Source organism: Pelobates fuscus, chromosome 1, assembly GCF_036172605.1.
Source record: "Pelobates fuscus isolate aPelFus1 chromosome 1, aPelFus1.pri, whole genome shotgun sequence".
NCBI lineage: Eukaryota > Metazoa > Chordata > Amphibia > Anura > Pelobatidae > Pelobates > Pelobates fuscus.
Window position 1 is genome coordinate 135589201 of NC_086317.1, and position 17546 is coordinate 135606746.

At 39.3% G+C, this 17546-nt stretch overlaps 1 protein-coding gene across 9 annotated transcripts; it reads right to left on the reverse strand.

Annotated features, from left to right (window-relative positions):
* Positions 1 to 882: 882 nt before the first annotated feature.
* On the reverse strand, positions 883 to 8561 carry SRSF3 (serine and arginine rich splicing factor 3). 9 transcript variants are annotated; one of them, XM_063450601.1, is made up of 6 exons: positions 8469 to 8561; positions 6545 to 6752; positions 6220 to 6354; positions 3050 to 3088; positions 2066 to 2152; positions 883 to 1532 (listed from the first exon to the last, which is right to left on the reverse strand). In XM_063450601.1, the coding sequence occupies exons 2-6, from the start codon at positions 6748 to 6750 to the stop codon at positions 1505 to 1507; spliced, it is 495 nt and encodes a 164-aa protein (XP_063306671.1). In that variant the 5' UTR covers positions 6751 to 6752; positions 8469 to 8561; the 3' UTR covers positions 883 to 1504. The 9 variants fall into 9 exon arrangements, 5 of the variants coding, with proteins under 5 accessions (XP_063306671.1, XP_063306632.1, XP_063306624.1 ...); XM_063450562.1 differs by having other exon boundaries at positions 8453 to 8551; XM_063450554.1 differs by having other exon boundaries at positions 8402 to 8551.
* Between the last annotated feature and the right edge of the window lie 8985 nt (positions 8562 to 17546).

Sequence of the window (17546 nt, forward strand, 5' to 3'; positions counted from 1 at the left end):
GAAGTGATCAGTTTTAAATTAAAGCCAAACTTGTAAAAAGGGATTAATATTCAATTTTAGATTTGGCCATCAAAAAGATTATATAAAATAAAAATAAGACTATAGTCACCAGAACAAATACAGCTTAATATAAATTGGTCTGGTACCTATAACCTGCCCCTGCGAGGGTTTTAATGTAACTACAGCACACCCAGTGTCAGTCACTAACGCGGCCACTAGAGTTTATTCCTGGGTCAGTGCTGCAGTGTGTACAACTGGTGCTCTGCCTTGACATATTGAATGCTCCCTATAACATAAATACATCTTAGAAGATGCTGTTTAATGCAGTGCAGCATTTTTCCAACCGACTGGTGTAGATAATTAAATAATTGCAGCCATAGAAGCTGTGTCAACTGTTTTTAGTTGAGGGGACTGTGAACCTAAATCGCTATTTTATCACTATAGTGTCAGAAATGCATGTTTGTGTTCCTTTAACCCCTTAAGAACCAAACTTCTGGAATAAAAGGAATCATAACATGTCCTTAAGGGGTTAAACACTCATGTTACTTGAAGCTGCAATCTCATATTTAGAAAGTCTTGTTGACACCAAGCATTGTTAATAGTTTTCTGACAATTTCATAATAGTTTTCTGACAATTTCTCAGACGACCTTTAGGTAGTTCACATGTGAAAGAAAGATCAAGTAAGACACATTCACTGCTGCATGGCATTTTAAGGAATTAATGTAAGTTGGACCTAGAAACCCTAATGACAATTCATTTAATTTCAAAAGGAAAATTAACATGCAATATTGACTAAGGAATTCAGATCACGGAAGCTGGCACTACAGTTAATACGAAGAGAACAAAATATTGTTTTTTTAACGAAACTTTAATCCCAGAAAAAAAAGTTCACAGGGTTAAAAAGATGTTGTCACACGTGAAAAGATGAAAAAAAGGCTACATTTACAGCTTTACATTTCAGTTCTGCACTGTAAAATCCAAAAAAAAAAAACAATGAGCCCTGTAAAGGTGCACTAAAACTTTGTAACTTTATAAAAAGGGGTTCCAAATTGCCAAGCAATGAGCTGGATTTACATTTTGATAAGTTAAGGAAGATTCTGCTGTGGGAATCTATACAAATTTGCACAATTAATTGCATTTCATCAACATCTTTCATAAATACCTTTACAGAGAAGGCCCAACGAAAGCAACAAATGTGTTACAAAATGCAACATTAAACAAGTTGTTGGTCACAACATTTTGACTGACAGGAGCAATTTACTGCACATGTAAACCTGTCAATTTTGGTAAGAATTACAATGTGTTCAAGAGCAAGACAGAAGGGAAGAAATATCCTTAACCGTAAAGTAAATAAGTTTTACTATTCAGCTTATTTGCCCTGAACCATATAGAGAATCACATTGCTCCATCACTAGTTACAAGACACAAAACATCTAAAAAATAAAAATCTTAAAAAGCAGGAGGAACCAAAAAAAAAAATCTTCCAATGTCACGTCTGTAGACTTATTTCCTTTCATTTGACCTAGAGCGACTGGATATAAGGGGAAAAAAAAAGTTTAAATTGAATAAATGGAACACAACTGGATGAACCCCCTCCCCACTTAGCATACAAATTAGAAATGGTATTTTAACAGTTCAAGCTTTAGTGAATAACCCTGTCAAGAGTGCATTTTGTGTAATGTAAACAGGCAAATTAATAAACTGCAAAATGAGACTAGAAAACCAAATCCTTCGTATGTATAAGCCGTTTTGAAGGTTGCCAGTCTAATACATTAACAATCTTTGTAAGTTATGCACCAGCATTTACCACCAACTCCTTGCATGGATCACCCATAATGCAATTTGTGTATCCTTGACCAGATATGGATATGAGCACTGACAATGTAGCATCTATATTTCTGATGCAACAGGGTTACTATTAGAGACAATTAGTTTTATCTAGGGACAGCATTATTAGATATAATTTGCTTTAAAAAGTTTTGAATTTTATGTAGCCTGCTAATTGACTATACAAAATTACTTTAAAACACATGCAAAGACGTAGAACACAAGTGCAAAAAATACCTTCTTGATCTAGAAAACGACCGAGATGGCTTGTGATTCCTCTCCCTGGAGATTGATCGTTCCCTTCTTCGTTCCCTGGAGAGAGACCTGAAAAGGATGAAGATCATAAATTCAAGTTTACACATTAAACATTTAATAATTTAAACAGTATTTAAAAATAACTGTACACAATCACTCAGCAGTCCTTACATACAGTTAGCAAGACGTGTCTTTGTTCCCATAACACTAAAAATGAAACCAACCACTTGATATACAGGGTATTGCAAATCTCAGCCAGCACAAGATTTTATATCAACTGATGCCAGTCTTTAAGAGATTGAAAACCAACAGAAAAGACATCCTTTATAATGGAGGGGAAGTTACAACAACCAAATCTGCTGCAATATTTCTTTCCATGCAAGTCAAACCTATAATAGTTGCAGAGGTGGAAAAGGTTGAGAGAGACATGTTTGCAGAATTTAAAGTAAGACAATGCAAGAATATGAAACTAAAGCTTGCCAAGTGGTCAAATGTTACTGGAACTATGAAAATCCATAAGTGCTTATGCAAGCATGCAAGACTATTTACAAGAAGTCGCACCAATACTTCACACAGTTTCTGTAGTCACAATTCGCTGTTACAAAATGATGAATGCCAATTGTATGATCTCACTCCTACCAAATGCTTAAGGACAGTCATAACAAGATTTATGAGTAAATTAGCTAGCTTCCTGCTACTTTCACACAAAATTCACTCCAAAAGACACCATACTTCAAAACGAATGCCTAACTTTTACACATGCGTATATACTATGATAGAACTTGGGCAGTTAAAGGGCTACAGCTGTAACTCAACTGCATCTTGCAAGCCCTCACCCACTTGCTGCCTGTACAGCAGACTGGTTAAAGAAGCAGCAACAGAATAACAGCTGGAGGATCACATTGGACTACCTCTGTGCTAAAACAGACAATTTCACTCAGATGTAATACCACCAGACAACCTTACCTGCTGCGGCTACGAGAAAAGCTCCTTCTCCGTGGAGATCTATAACAAACAAACAAAACAAAAACAAAACAGGCATTTCAGCCTTGCTACCAAAGAATCCCACCATTTGATCACTATGGGACCATGGAGTTTGTACCTATGTAAAATACAGACTGGTACAACACTAGCACCTAGATTTACAGAGGGGAATAAAGACTTAAGATGAAAATTGAACCCCAGCAGGAATTCACTTTGGCTAGACTCCCTACTTGGCACCTGAGAACTGTGATTTGCCGCCATTACCCTTAACACCACTTGTGAAAGACTGGCATTAAGAAATCTTTATGTCATGCAAGCCTAATGGCCATTATAGATTTATACAGTGAGGTGCAAGCCAACATCCCACCCGTCATTCTTTCAATTAAGAGGAAAAATAGCCTTTACCCAGAAGACATTTTGGTTAGTATGGGAAAGAAAACATTTAAAGATGATAGATATTTCACATGAAAAAGTAGTAGGCAACAAAGAAAGCAACTTTTCTACAGCTTGTATGTATGGCCAAGGCTCAAACAAAAAGATTTCTCTATCACCCTTAAAAGTCTTTATAGTTCAAGCAATGTCAGTTACCTTTTTTTTTGATTATGCACAGCCAGCCTTTGATTAGAATAGAGAAAAATAAAGTATGACTTATAAAGCTGCTTTAGTCTCACTTTAAACCAGCAGTAAACTCTGTATAAGCAGGAAAAAACTTACTAGTTTTTGGGATTTCAACAAGCTAGAAATGGTGAGGATGCCGGACAGGTGGCCAAGTAGAATTTGTTGAAAAGGTTTTGCCAGGTGTTGCGTTGAATTTAGATGGTTTGCGAAGGGGGTGTTGTGGATTTTTCCTGCTTTTTTTGGTTAGCCGAAGGCTGGTGCTGCAGTTGTTGTGAAGACATTTTGTCAAAGTTAACAGCCGTGCAGATAGGCCGGGAATGTGTGGGCGCTGAAGGAGGGCTGCTGCCGAGTTTTGGTTAAGGTTGGAGAGTAGGAAGGCTGAGTGGACAGCATGCTCGGAAACCAAAAGGCGGTGCAACCTGATGACTGGCCATGCCTGGGTCATGTGATACGACACCAGCCAAGCTGAATGGGGCGCGCTGGTCACATGACGCTGAAAGGGCTAGTTGACTGGCTAATGTAGACCCAGAGGGTGGTGAGAAGAGACATGATGGTGACTCTGTAACAGGTTTCATTTTTATTAGATGGACCAAAGGCACACAGAAAAAAAAAAAAAATTAAATAAAATAAAACAAGCCATCAGTACAACCATCTAATTTCTAACAGTACCTTGATGGGCTAAAGAATGGGAAACAATGCATTGCAGGTAGGACCAGAGTTACTGCCTGTCAAATTTCTAACTGGCCCTAACCAAAAAAGGGTCTGATGGACACCATGCATTTCAACTAGAAAATTGAAACTAATACATGGGAGCCATTGTTTGTGTAGTACCTGTAGCCAAAAGGCCAGGCATCAATCTAAAAAAGGACCACCTAATGGAATGCAAGCTATAAAAACCTTCAAAACTAGAAACCCATCAGCACAGTTTACCAGTCAGAGGCAGTGGCTAGTTCCTCTTATATTAAGCTTATTAAGACCGGGTTAAAAAATTAAATTTGACACTAGTGAGCACAAATTCACCACATAGGACGTAAATTTTAAGCACTGATTAAGGCACAAGTGTGTTATGCAACAGTGCAAATTTCCAGCCCTGCGTAGTTATAAGCAATATTAAAGGGAGGGAAAAACCAAAAACTACACAAACACTACTCCCAGCATACTGACTAAATAATTAGAACATATGACAAAAGTCATACATCAACAATAATGTTAACAGTCATTACTTTGAAGAACTATAGGTGTAACAGATCAATGGAAAACAACTAGATTCTCCTCTTTGGATAGAGTCAAAGTCACTCTGCAGAAATATTAAATGGATCGCTCAAATTGCGTTAGTTAGGAACTGCTGTAGCTACTTATGTAACTGTAGCTAATACTAAAAGACAAATAAAAATGCATGGCAAGGCATTAAATGCTCTATTAAAAGAGGCCATTTCCTTCAGTACCAAACAGTGTATTTCTGCTTTTCTTGAAGGTCAGATTTAAGGAGACAACAATCACTGTTGGTTGCATTAGATATAGCATCAACAAAGCAAATTATATTGCCAAATTATATTGTTATTTTTACAAGAAATTGGAAGTTGCCATAGTTTACCAACATCCCATTGTCTAAAGTCTAAGAAAAACTGTTGGTGTTTTAATACTGTCATATATACACACTATGATCTAGCAGTATGCATTTGTAATTAGCAAACCGCTGTGAGTAATTCTGCTGATAAAAACCATGAAATTACTCAATTTTTTTTTAAAATGAACATGCATGTTTTACTGAAGAAATAGCAGTCTGTTCTCTGTATTATACAACATTCTCATAAAGCTCTAACTTAGAGATTTAGGAGATATGCAGAGTGCATTTAAAGAGAAAAATAAAGTCAGAAATAGCCTAATATTGGCTATTTCATTGCTGTCCAGCCAGGAATTATCTCTAGATTAAGGACATTCAGGCAAGTTTGAAAGCATTATATGCATAATGCTTTAAAATGGAGGATCAACTTCAGCCTCATAGCTCATTTAAATAAAGTGCCTTTTTAAAAAGATATTCAATTATACCTAAATTCACTTATCACTCATGCTGTAAACAAAGTTATCATAGAAAGCAAAGGAATAAACTCATACATCTCACTAGACTAGAGTGACTATCCAAACCTTTTTCTTAGTGTCAAAACGTGTGCATTTGGGGTGCAGGTACCTTTGCCACCTCTGCAGCTTACTTGAGCAATTAAACTAGAAAGAAAATATCAATTCTAAAATTATATTTCTCAGGTGGTAGTCTGAACATCTGAATGCCAATGAGATAATGGGGGATCTCCACTATTTTTTTTGTGTAGTAGGACAGATTAAATAGGAGTCTAAAACCTTACTTGCAAGTCAAATAGATTTGTTAAAACTAAACCACCTCCAAAACACAGGGAAGTCATCTTATAGTGGTGTGATGGCAAAAGATTTCACACAATTTTATAAATAAAAATAAAAGCATGAAGAAAATAAAGTGATGGGAACAATTCCAAGACACATTACCACATTGAAAATCATACCTGCGTCTAGGTGGTGGACTTCTCCTTCTATAATCATCCCGAGGTCTCCTATTCCATGATGGAGGAGGCCCGCGATTCCTACTTCGTTTCTCTCCATTTGATAACTCTACTCTGACACGACATCCACATAAAGTCCTGCAAGGAAACAGAATGCAGTATATTTTTCACATTTATTTTGCAAAGGACAAGTGAGGGGTGGGGCGGGCAGTTTCCCCTCCCCCCAATTAAGAACTACGGAATATTTTATACATTTACAGAAATAAGCAAATGGTAAAGTATTCCTTTTGAGATAGAATGAACATTTGAAATAAGGTTAAAAAGTTACCTTCCATCTAGTTCTCTTACAGCATCAGCTGCATCTCTGGGATCTTCAAACTCTACAAAAGCAAAGCCTGGGGGGTTCCTAGCAACCCACACGCTACGCAGTGGTCCGTAATAACCAAATGCACGCTCTAATTCTGTTTTGTTGCCATTGTTGCCAAGGTTTCCAACGTAGACTTTACAGTCCAGCGGACAAGAGTCACGATGCATAGCTGGGGAAAAAAAAAATATTCATCACATTTCACATATTAATCAATTAAAAAGACCAACAGTTAGAAGATGCCATGACTAAGTTTGTAGAAATTGTTAATGCCACCCCCATAAATTGTTACAGTATTAAAAATGTTAATACTATAAGCGCTTGCAATAAGAACACCAAGACACGATTTAAAACAAACAGGCACTAAATGAGAGCTCCAATATGTGGAGTACAGTATATTTGAAACATTCAGATTACTTACGCATATTTTTTTTATTTAAACCTAATGAGATGTCACGGTAACATAGGTGAACCAATGCTAGCCACCACCATATAGTTTTTCACTCAACATGTATACATAGAGGGATGCTCCAACCAGCACTTCAGCTTTTAGACATTGTCATGGTGATCGGAATCTACATCTGCACCATCGCTACTTAAGCATAACATGCAGTTTTGTGCATTGAGCTAGGTGCACCCTCTGCACAAGCTATTTATGCAGGCCAGTTCTGTAATTCCTAATGTGAAATTTGCTACTATCCTTGCAGGCATCAATCAAGTCCCATTCCTCAATTTAGAACATTGATTCCTCCACATATATTTGAAGTCTCCCATATCAATAACCAACTGCTAACAGCAGTATTTAAGTAATGTGAGCATATTTCTGCCTATTTGGCAATGAGGCCAGGGTCAACATCTCTGCTCAATGGTGAATAAACGATTTAGCAGTGATTCCGCTTCTCATTGATTGCCACTCACACAAAGGTTCCCAATGCTTCTCTACCAAAACAGATCACCTTCACTGAAAGTAGAGCGGCTGCAGATAGGAGACTAATCCCAAAATAAAATAGGATGCATGTTTTATACAGAGGTTTGTATTTATATTGTCTAACGTCAAACTATAATCTCCCTTTATATATATATAGAAGCATCGAATTTAAGTGAGATATTTGAACACTCAGAAGGGAAAGACTAAAATATACCAGTGTTATACATGAGATGTACACATTCAGGAGGAATAGAGTTTGGCTCTAAAATGGCACACGGATTAGATGTGTACACACAATATCGCAGATTGTAGCTGGTTAACTGTATTTACAAAAGGAATAGTAATTCTATAGATTTTACGATATACACATAATCATTCTCGGATGGCCTGTATCAGGCAAGCTAAATCAGATAATGTGTAGAAGAAAAAAAACCAAAAAAAAAAACCAGTTGATCTTAAGGCTCTTATAATTTAACCTAACATTACAATCCCAATGTATCCTCCACTAAACACTGCATTATAGCGAATAAAAAAAAATATATATATATTATATATCGCAAGGCGTAGATCAAGAGCCAAGTCATGACCATGGCCGAGTTGGATATTTTCCCCAATCAGCCATTTTTGGCCAGGTTGGAGCAATTGTGATATTAATTCATAACATTTTAGTGCTTAATACATCAACATTGCCCACGGCCAGCTACCATCGTTCACAATGCGGACATCCCGCCGATAAACACGGTGAGCATCTGGCAGCTGGCCGCCTCCACCTGGGTGATGAGAGGCCATTACGCATTGCCTTTCCCGCTCACGAATGGAAACACAAAATGGCGGCGCATCATCCCTTTGTTTCATTCCCCACAGAGACACACGCAGGTAACCTGTAAACCAACCTCCACGCTCAGACATCAGACCTGGATAAATAAGCCAAAGCAGCTTCTCACCGCACTTGGTTATTACCGGTGGTAACGGGACGCTGGTTCGGGGGAAAAAAGGTGCGCTTTTCGGATCGTCCACTCACGCGTCCAACCCCTCCGATGTACCAGCACAAAATGGCTCTCAGGCCGTCTGCGGGCCACGCCTCGTTCACATTACAGCTCGCCTGCCGCATCGCCAGCCAATCACCGTCAAGGTAAGATGAGCCTTCATAAGTCACGCCCACTCTCAAACCATTTAAGGGGCGGTGGCACGAAGCACGTTCAGCCATCTTTTGTTTTGGATGGAGTGTTTTATGTGCTGATTAGAATTAATAAATAAATAGGGCTTTACTGCTATTGTTTATTTGAAATCGTGAGACTCCAAGTTAGAGTCACTTCCCTTTTTAAATTGTTAATATCAAATACCCCAGTATTTGGACAATGAGGGGGGAATGGGGGATGACTAACAATTTAGAGTAAATTACACACATTTTGTGTCACTATTTCTCTAGCATGTAAACTCATTTGAGCAGGCCCTCAACCCCCGTTCCTGTGTCCAACTGGTGTGGTTACAAATACTTGTCTGTTTGTCCACCTATTGTACAGCGCTGCAGAATTTGTTGATGCTTTATAAATAATAATATATAACATACCGTAGAATATCCAATATATTTTTCAACATATTGTAGTTAGATCTGTATTGACACAAAGTGGGATTAATGGCAATTCAGTGTTATTCATATCCTGCTTACCGATACTAATATTTTGGACAGATAATGAAGATGTAAAACTTCATTATAACAGCATCTGCAGTGGATTGCGTTTGATCTCTCTATTGTACATGCATCAGCTCTTGGCAATTTTGAATAAGATGTAATACATTTAGTATACATTCAAATGCTGGGGTTTTCCTGTTGACATCAGCAATCTTAACACTGTGCTGCCCAATATTTTTTACAATGACATTTATTCAGCCATTCAAAATATGACTGTACAACATTGCAACCCACAAAGGGTCATTGTCAAGGCTGCACTTTTATTTTTTGGCAACTGTAAATTACATATATGCAGGGCCATCATTAATATGGATTGGACTCTGGGCAAGCATATGCTTGGGCCCTCTGGACCCCCCCCCCCCCCCCCCCCCCCCCGCATGCAATCACACTCTCCACCTAAACCTAGTGGCAGTACTAATGAAGAGAGGGCCCTTGTGCAAGAAAAATTATTGCCCCCCCCCCAGCTAAAATATAGAACCACATCTGTCGTTCGTCTCCCTCAATGCTATGCCAGTTGGGGGTCTATTATTTGCCCATCCTTGCAGGCAGAGGCATAAATAGAAATCTGCCCTGGGCCGGTGCTGCTGTGTCCCCTGGAGTGACAGGACAGGTCTCAGCGGTGACCCCTGCGACCGTAGTAGGTTCTAGGGATCGACCGATATAGATTTTTTAGAGCCGATACCGATACAGATATTCTGTGAACTTTCAGGCCGATAGCCGATATAATTTGCCGATATTCTGTACATTTACCATTTTGGAAAATAAAAACTATTTCTAAAGGTAAATGCACAAAATATACATGCCACGTGTAGTGGATGCAGTGTGTTTAGACAGGGGAGCTGTTTGTGTTTGTGTTGTGTGTGTGTAGTGGATGCAGTGTGTGTTTGTGTAGTGGATGCAGTGTGTGTTTGTGTAGTGTGAGTGTTGTGGATGCAGTGTGTGTTTGTGTAGTGGATGCAGTGTGTATTTGTCTAGTGTGTGTAGTGGATGCTGTGTGTATTTGTCTAGTGTGTATATAATGAAAGCAGAGTGTTTGTGTAGTGTGTGGGTAGTGTGCGTAAAGTTAATGCAGTGTGTGTGTAAAGTGAATTCTGTATATACTAAATGCAAAGTGTGTGTGTTTGTGCAGTGTGTGTATATAAGGAATGCAGAGTGTGTGTATTTGTGTAGTGTGTGTATATAATGCAGTGTGTTTGTGTAGTGTGCATTATATAAACACACTACACAAACACACACTGAATTATATAAACACACTACACAAACACACTGTGTATATAATTATATACACACACTATACAAACACACTGCATTATATACACACACACTATACAAACACACTGCATTATATAAACACTGCATTATATACACAGTGTGTTTGTGTAGTGTATGTGTATAATAATGGAGAGTGTGTGTGAGGGGTCATTTTGTATTAATTTTTTTTATATTCAATCATTATTATTTATTTTTTGTTGTCCCCCCTCCCTGCTTGTTGCCTGGCCAGGGAGAGGGGATATAGCAATCCCTGGTGGTCCAGTGGCATTGGCTGAGCTGTGGGGGGGGGGGAGGGCGGGCAGCAAGCGTTTACTCACCTCCATGCAGCTCCTCCAGCTCCCCAGTGTAAGTCTCGCGGCCAGCGTGCCGCGGGTCTCGCGAGATTTACACTGGGGAGCTGGAGGAGCTGCAGGGAGGTGAGTAAACGCTTGCTACCCGCCCCCCCCCAGGACCGCCGGGCTTGTAATGAGCCTGGAGGTCCTGGGAGGTATTATCGGCAATATCGGTATCTCTATTGGCCGATACCGATATTGCCGAAAATACCGAATATCGGCCGATTATATCGGTAAAACCGATAATCTGTCGATCCCTAGTAGGTACACCACTGCTTGCAGGGCTGTATTTGTGCAGTGTTTGTGCGTTTGAATGTAAGTATGTTTTTGTATAGAGTATGTTTATGCATGTAGGGGTGTATTTGTATGTACTGTTACCATTAGAATGCAGTGGTGTACTTGGGTGTAGTGTTGGCTTTTAAATGCAGGTGTGCTTTTGTGTATAGAGTTGGTGTTTGTATATAATTTTAGAGTTTTAATACAGGCGTGTGTTTGTATGTAATGTTGCATTTGCATGCAGGGGTGTGTTTGCATATAGTGTCTTTTAAATGCAGATGTACATTTGTGAGTAGTATTGATTTAAATTCAGGGGTGTGTTTGTATTTAATGTTTGTGTTTACAGGGGTGTGTTTGCATGTTGTGTTTGATGGCTGGGATGTATGCACATACATACTTACACAAATATACATACACAGATACACACATATAAACACACTGACACATTCACACACATTGCTATATATACACGATTTGATGCACACACTGACACACTGATACACATACTGGCACATACATACACAGATACACACACTGGCACATACACACACACACTCAAATACACACATTAGCACACACACAGATACACACACTAATACACAGAAACGCATACTTGCACACACACCGATACACACACTGGCACATCCACACACACAGATACACACACTGACAAAGAGATACACACAATGACACACATACACATATACACTCACTGACACACAAATATATACACTAACATATGCACATACAGACACACACATGTCGTAATTTATATATTTGCAGCCACCCTCCTGTTAGCAGTTTTGTCTGCAGGAGGGTGACTTGCTCGGGGTGCTGCTGGCTAAAGCTGATGTGTGGGGAGTCGGCAGCTGGTCACTCCTGCCTCTTTTCTCCCCTCTGCTGCCTGTGCTGTGCCATCTTCCTCATTTTCTCCCAGCCGGCCAATATTACAGGGGCCCAGTCACATGTTTTTAAAGGGCTGTGGCGCCCGACCGGGCCCCCGTTCAGCAAAAATAGCAGGGGGCTCTAAGTGCATGGACCACCCAATGGGCCCCTCCAGCGTGCGGGCCACGGTGCAGTGCACCAGTGGTAGTTCCTAAAATAAATTGTTTCAGGCAGTGGGTCCATAGGGCTGCTGCTTTGGGCCGTGCAGGACTAACTGGGCCTGGGGGAGCTGCCAGTTTGCCCGCATTAAAGATGGCATATATGGGTTAGGATCTTGATAAGCCTCGTATTTGTCGGACACCATCAGTTTAAAGACATAGCAAGGGACTCATTACACATCCATATTATATATCGTACATAATACCCCAACTTAAAATGAGAACATTTAACTGTACAATATGGCCGTATCTTGTTTTGCCAAAAACTAAAATAACGTTCCCAATGCTAGCTGGTCTTAAAGGAACACTCTAGTATAATTGTTTTGTCTAAATGAAGTGGTTATGGTTCCTGGAGTCTCCTAGTGCCAGAGTTTCTTTTAGTTTTAAAATATTGCTGAAGTGTTTAACACAGAAGTATTCAGCAAACAAGAAAGGAATGCACACATCCAGCACAATTCACAGCATCATGAACTGATGTGATTTATTTAAGGACTATCACTTTCAATTTTGTCATGCCAGTGATATGGGCACTGTCACTTTAAGTTTTTCTGTGAATTCCGGCACAGTCCTGTGAGAATTATTGTAAGTCTTTGGTATTAAATTACTCAGATTGCTTGATTTCGTTTTTTAACAAAATATTTTTTGTGATCATTTTAGGGTGATGTTATTGGTGCTAGACAATTTTTGTTATATGTATTTATATTGTCACATATTTGGGTATTTTTTCCACATATTTTTACACTTTTCATATTTTATGTTCGAAATGTTCTTGCTTGATCTGCATTTAGGGTCTTTTCCATTTTTTATTCATCTTTGCACATTTTTTACATTATTAATGGGGCAACCACAAGTAAGTGGAGGAGGGGAGTGTTTTAATTAATGGTTTCTGGTTACAACCTACATATATGTATGTACCTGATGAAGCAGGTTGCTAGAATAGTTTTCAATGAGGGTTTAGTTTTTTTTTTTTTGGATGACACAGTTACAGGAGAGGAAGTGAGGTGCGGGGAGGGAAAGCTAGTAACAGTTTAATTGATATGCTTTTCTAATGAAGTGAGTTTTCAATGATATTTTGAAGGAACTGAGACTGGATAAGAGTCTAACGGAGCAGTGAAGGAACGCATAAGCTTAATTTAACTGTTATGCTGCAAACATTACAAAAATATTTTACATGCCAGACAATGTCACACACATTGTTCTCACAAAGTGTCAAAAGTACACTGCAGAAACAAAATAAACATATGTTCCAGTGTTATGGTACTTTTTGAAAGTAAACCAAAATGTTCAAAGTCTATCTGTTCCTGTCCAAATCAATAAAATTAAATTGCGTATATACGCTGAAGTAATTAAGTCTGACACACGAGGTTCAGGTTAAAATAACTTCGAGAAAGTTTATTGGCAAGTGCAGTAAAAGCGGGCGCGCAGGCCCTTTTAAGAGGCATTTTGCGTCATCATTGATTATTAGAATATCAGCAAATAAACATCATCAATTGGATTAATTGTTAAGTGACGGAGTTAGTGTCTTACCTATTGGTTCGTAAAATTAAGAGGTTAGTCCCGTGCCCACCCATCAGAGGTGGGCTTATTCTGGACACGGGTGGGGGACAAGGGGGTCCTAAGCGTCATTTTACACAGTCAATGATATCAGACTTTATGTCCAGGTGCAAGGTCTCTTATGAATAGAACATTTCATTACTACTGTGTTCTGTGGCCTTCAAACTACACTATCTTATAAATTCTAAGGAGTAGCCGGCAAGTCTTAAGGAGTAACCAGCACCTCCTGGTACTTGTCCTTGAAGGAAACACAGTCTTTGTCTACTGTATTAATTGGGTTGAGAAGTTCAGTCACGTAATGTAGTTTTAAAATGAACAAGTTAAGTCATGAGGACAAAATGGAGGATTGAAGAAGTCAGGTTAGGAGGACAAAATGGAGGACGAAGTCACAGTATAAAGTTAAAATGGAGTTAGTACAATAATTCAATACAAGTACAATAAAGATTTTTAATAATTCCACATCACCAGTACTCCTTCAAATATCAAGTTCCCTTTATTGTTCTCCACACTGCAGCTTCTTATTTATTAACTGTGTGTTTATTTTTTTGCTGTTGATTCTTTGGACCAGCCAAAATTGTTCTAGAGCAGGTGCCTTCAGATCCTGTAGAACTACAACTCCCATGATGATTTGCATTCCTTTATAATACATTTAGAATGACAAAGCATCATGGAATCTGTAGTTTTAAAACATCTAAGTGTCTATCTTTTGGGCACCCGTGTTACATAGTTACATAGTTACATAGCTGAAAAGAGACTTGCGTCCATCAAGTTCAGCCTTCCTCACATATGCTTTTGCTGTTAATCCAAAAGAAGGTAAAAAACCCAGTCTGAAGCGCTTCCAATTTTGCAACAAACTAGGAAAAAATTCCTTCTTGACCCCAAAATAGCAGTCAGATGTCTCCTTGGATCAAGCAGCTATTAGCCCACTAATTAGAAATTGTATCCCTGTATGTTATGTTTTTGCAAGTATTTATCCAATTGCAATTTAAACATCTGTATAGACTGACAAAACCACCTCTTCCGGCAATGAATTCCATATCCTTATTGCTCTTACTGTAAAAAAAAACATTTTCTTTGCCTTAGATGAAATCTCCTTTCTTCAAGCCTAAATGTGTGACCTCGTGTCCTATGTATAGCCCTGTTTATGAATACGTTTTTCCAAACTGAAGAGATTTAAATTTTTTAACCTTTCTTAATAACTAAAATGCTCCATTCCTTTTATCAATTTTGTAGCTCGTCTCTGCACTTTTTCTAGTGCCATGATATCCTTCTTTAGAACAGGTGCCCAAAATTGCACAGCATATTCAAGGTGTGGTCTTACCAGCGATTTATAAAGAGGCAAAATTATATTTTCATCTCGGGAATTTATGCCCCTATTTATACATGACAAAACCTTACTGGCCTTAGCAACGGCAGATTGACATTGCATATTGCTACCTAATTTGTTCTAGTGGTTGCACTCAGGGCTGCCATTAGGGGATGACAAACATGACGATTGTCATGGGCCTAGCGGCCCTGGGGGCCTGGCGGCCCGGGCCCCACGTGTGGCGGCGGAACTGCCACCGGTGCAGTTGCACCGGGGGCCTGCACGCTGATGGTGCCCACCGGGTGGCCCAAGCATTTAGGGCCTCCCGATGGACACTATATCTTCAGGGGTCGGGTCAGCCCTGCGGCCGTGCAATAGCGCGACCGGTCCCCTTTCAAAAATCGCAGCCGCAAAGAAGTGCTGGGAGGAAGTGACGGCCAGTCACTTCCTCCCAGCTCCCTCGCACAAAAGGAGAGAGGCAGGCCGCGAGGATGGAAGAGCCACGCCGACTCCCATCAGCCCCAGCCACCCTCCTGCAAAAAAAGGTAAGAAAAATGAGCTATGTGTTTGTGTATATGTCAGCATGTATGTATGTATGTATGTCAGTACATGTATGTATGTCTGTCATTATGTATGTATGTATGTGTGTGTATGTATGTCTGTCAGTATGTATGTATGTGTGTGTATGTATGTCCTTACCCGTGTGTGTGTCTATATGTATGTTAGTATGTGTCTGTGTGTAACTATGTATGTCTGTGTGTCTGTTTCAGTATGTGTGTCTGTTAGTATGTATGTGTGTTTGTGTCAGTATGTGTGTATCTTTGTGTGTGTGTGTATATCTGTGTCCTTTTTGTATCAGTGCGTGTGTTTGTGTGTGTGTATTCCAGTGGGCGGGGTCGGTCACTTCCTCCCAGCTCCCCCGGCACAAAAGGAGAGACGCAGGCCGTGAGGATGAAAGAGCCACGCCGACTCCCATCAGCCCCAGCCACCCTCCTGCAAAAAAAGGTAAGAAAAATTAGCTATGTGTTTGTGTATATGTCAGCATGTATGTCAGTACATGTATGTATGTCTGTCAGTATGTATGTATGTATGTGTGTGTATGTATGTATGTCAGTATGTATGTATGTATGTATGTGTGTGTATGTATGTCCTTACCCGTGTGTGTGTGTCTATATGTATGTTAGTATGTGTCTGTGTGTCACTATGTATGTCTGTGTGTCTGTTTCAGTATGTGTGTCTGTTAGTATGTATGTGTGTGTGTCAGTATGTGTGTATCTTTGTGTGTGTGTGTATATCTGTGTCCTTTTTGTATCAGTGCGTGTGTTTGTGTGTGTGTATTCCTGTGGGCGGGGTTTGGAGGTGGGATTTGGGGGCGGGCTTGGAGGCGGGCCCCCCGGGACCCAGACCTTGAGCAGTGTTAGGGGCTCCAACATTTCTGATGTCGGCCCTGGTTGCACTGTTCTGAAGATTGATATAATGGGGCGAATGCTGATTTCCATTGTATATCAATATGCACAATACACACAGATGCAACATACACATTACGCACATGCAGTCACATACCTTGCCCTACAGATCCTTGTCATACTTCTATTTCTGTCGCCTAGTGCTCCAGCTGTGTAACATACCACAACACAGCTTTCTTCCAAATGCCATCATAAAACAGAGCATCTCATCATTCATCAAATAATGGTTCCAGGTTAATGGTGCAGGGGTTACCTGATTTTTTGTTGTAATTCAAGATGTCTTTTAGATATTGGTTTTCAGCCTACAAGCACAGGCATGACCATACGTTCTCCAGGGCTCCAAAACCTCCACCAAGAATCAATCCCCTTTACACTTTCCATTTTACAGAAATTACAACCCACTGATGTTATTAGGGATATTCACTTGAGTAAGGATTCAAAGTTAAATGTTAAATTTAAGGTAAAAGTTGCTGAACTGAAAAAAAAATCTTTAATTCAGCTATACCGCCATTTCTGCTGCTTTGCCTCAAATTTGATATTCACTATGAATTCACTTTAAATTCTCACTGTATAACCCAGTATGTCTCAAAACACTATTTGCACACTAGGCAGATATACCAACGCTCAAATGAAAACATGAACAAAACTCTCAATACACACAAAAGCAATTGATCGAATGAGTGTTCCATTTTTATTGTAGAAATTTTACTTTTTTGTAACTATGGACTTTTTATTCCGTTTTACAGTTTTATTAAATTTTCAGTTACCTAAACACTGTATATATTTTTGTTATGCTTTTTAAAATATGATGAGGTTCACAGCTGAGCAATTGTAATATGCAGCCAACAAAAGCTTTCCTAATACTGAATCATTTCTGCTAAATGGCTTTTGTCATTTGTTTAAAGGGACACTCAAGGCACCAACACAATATTAATGCACATGATATGTTTTGGCTTCATTATTATGTTATATTTTTGTATGGTGAAAACGTAGTTTTTGCACACACATACAAAAAAAAAAAAAGTTTTTGCAGAAT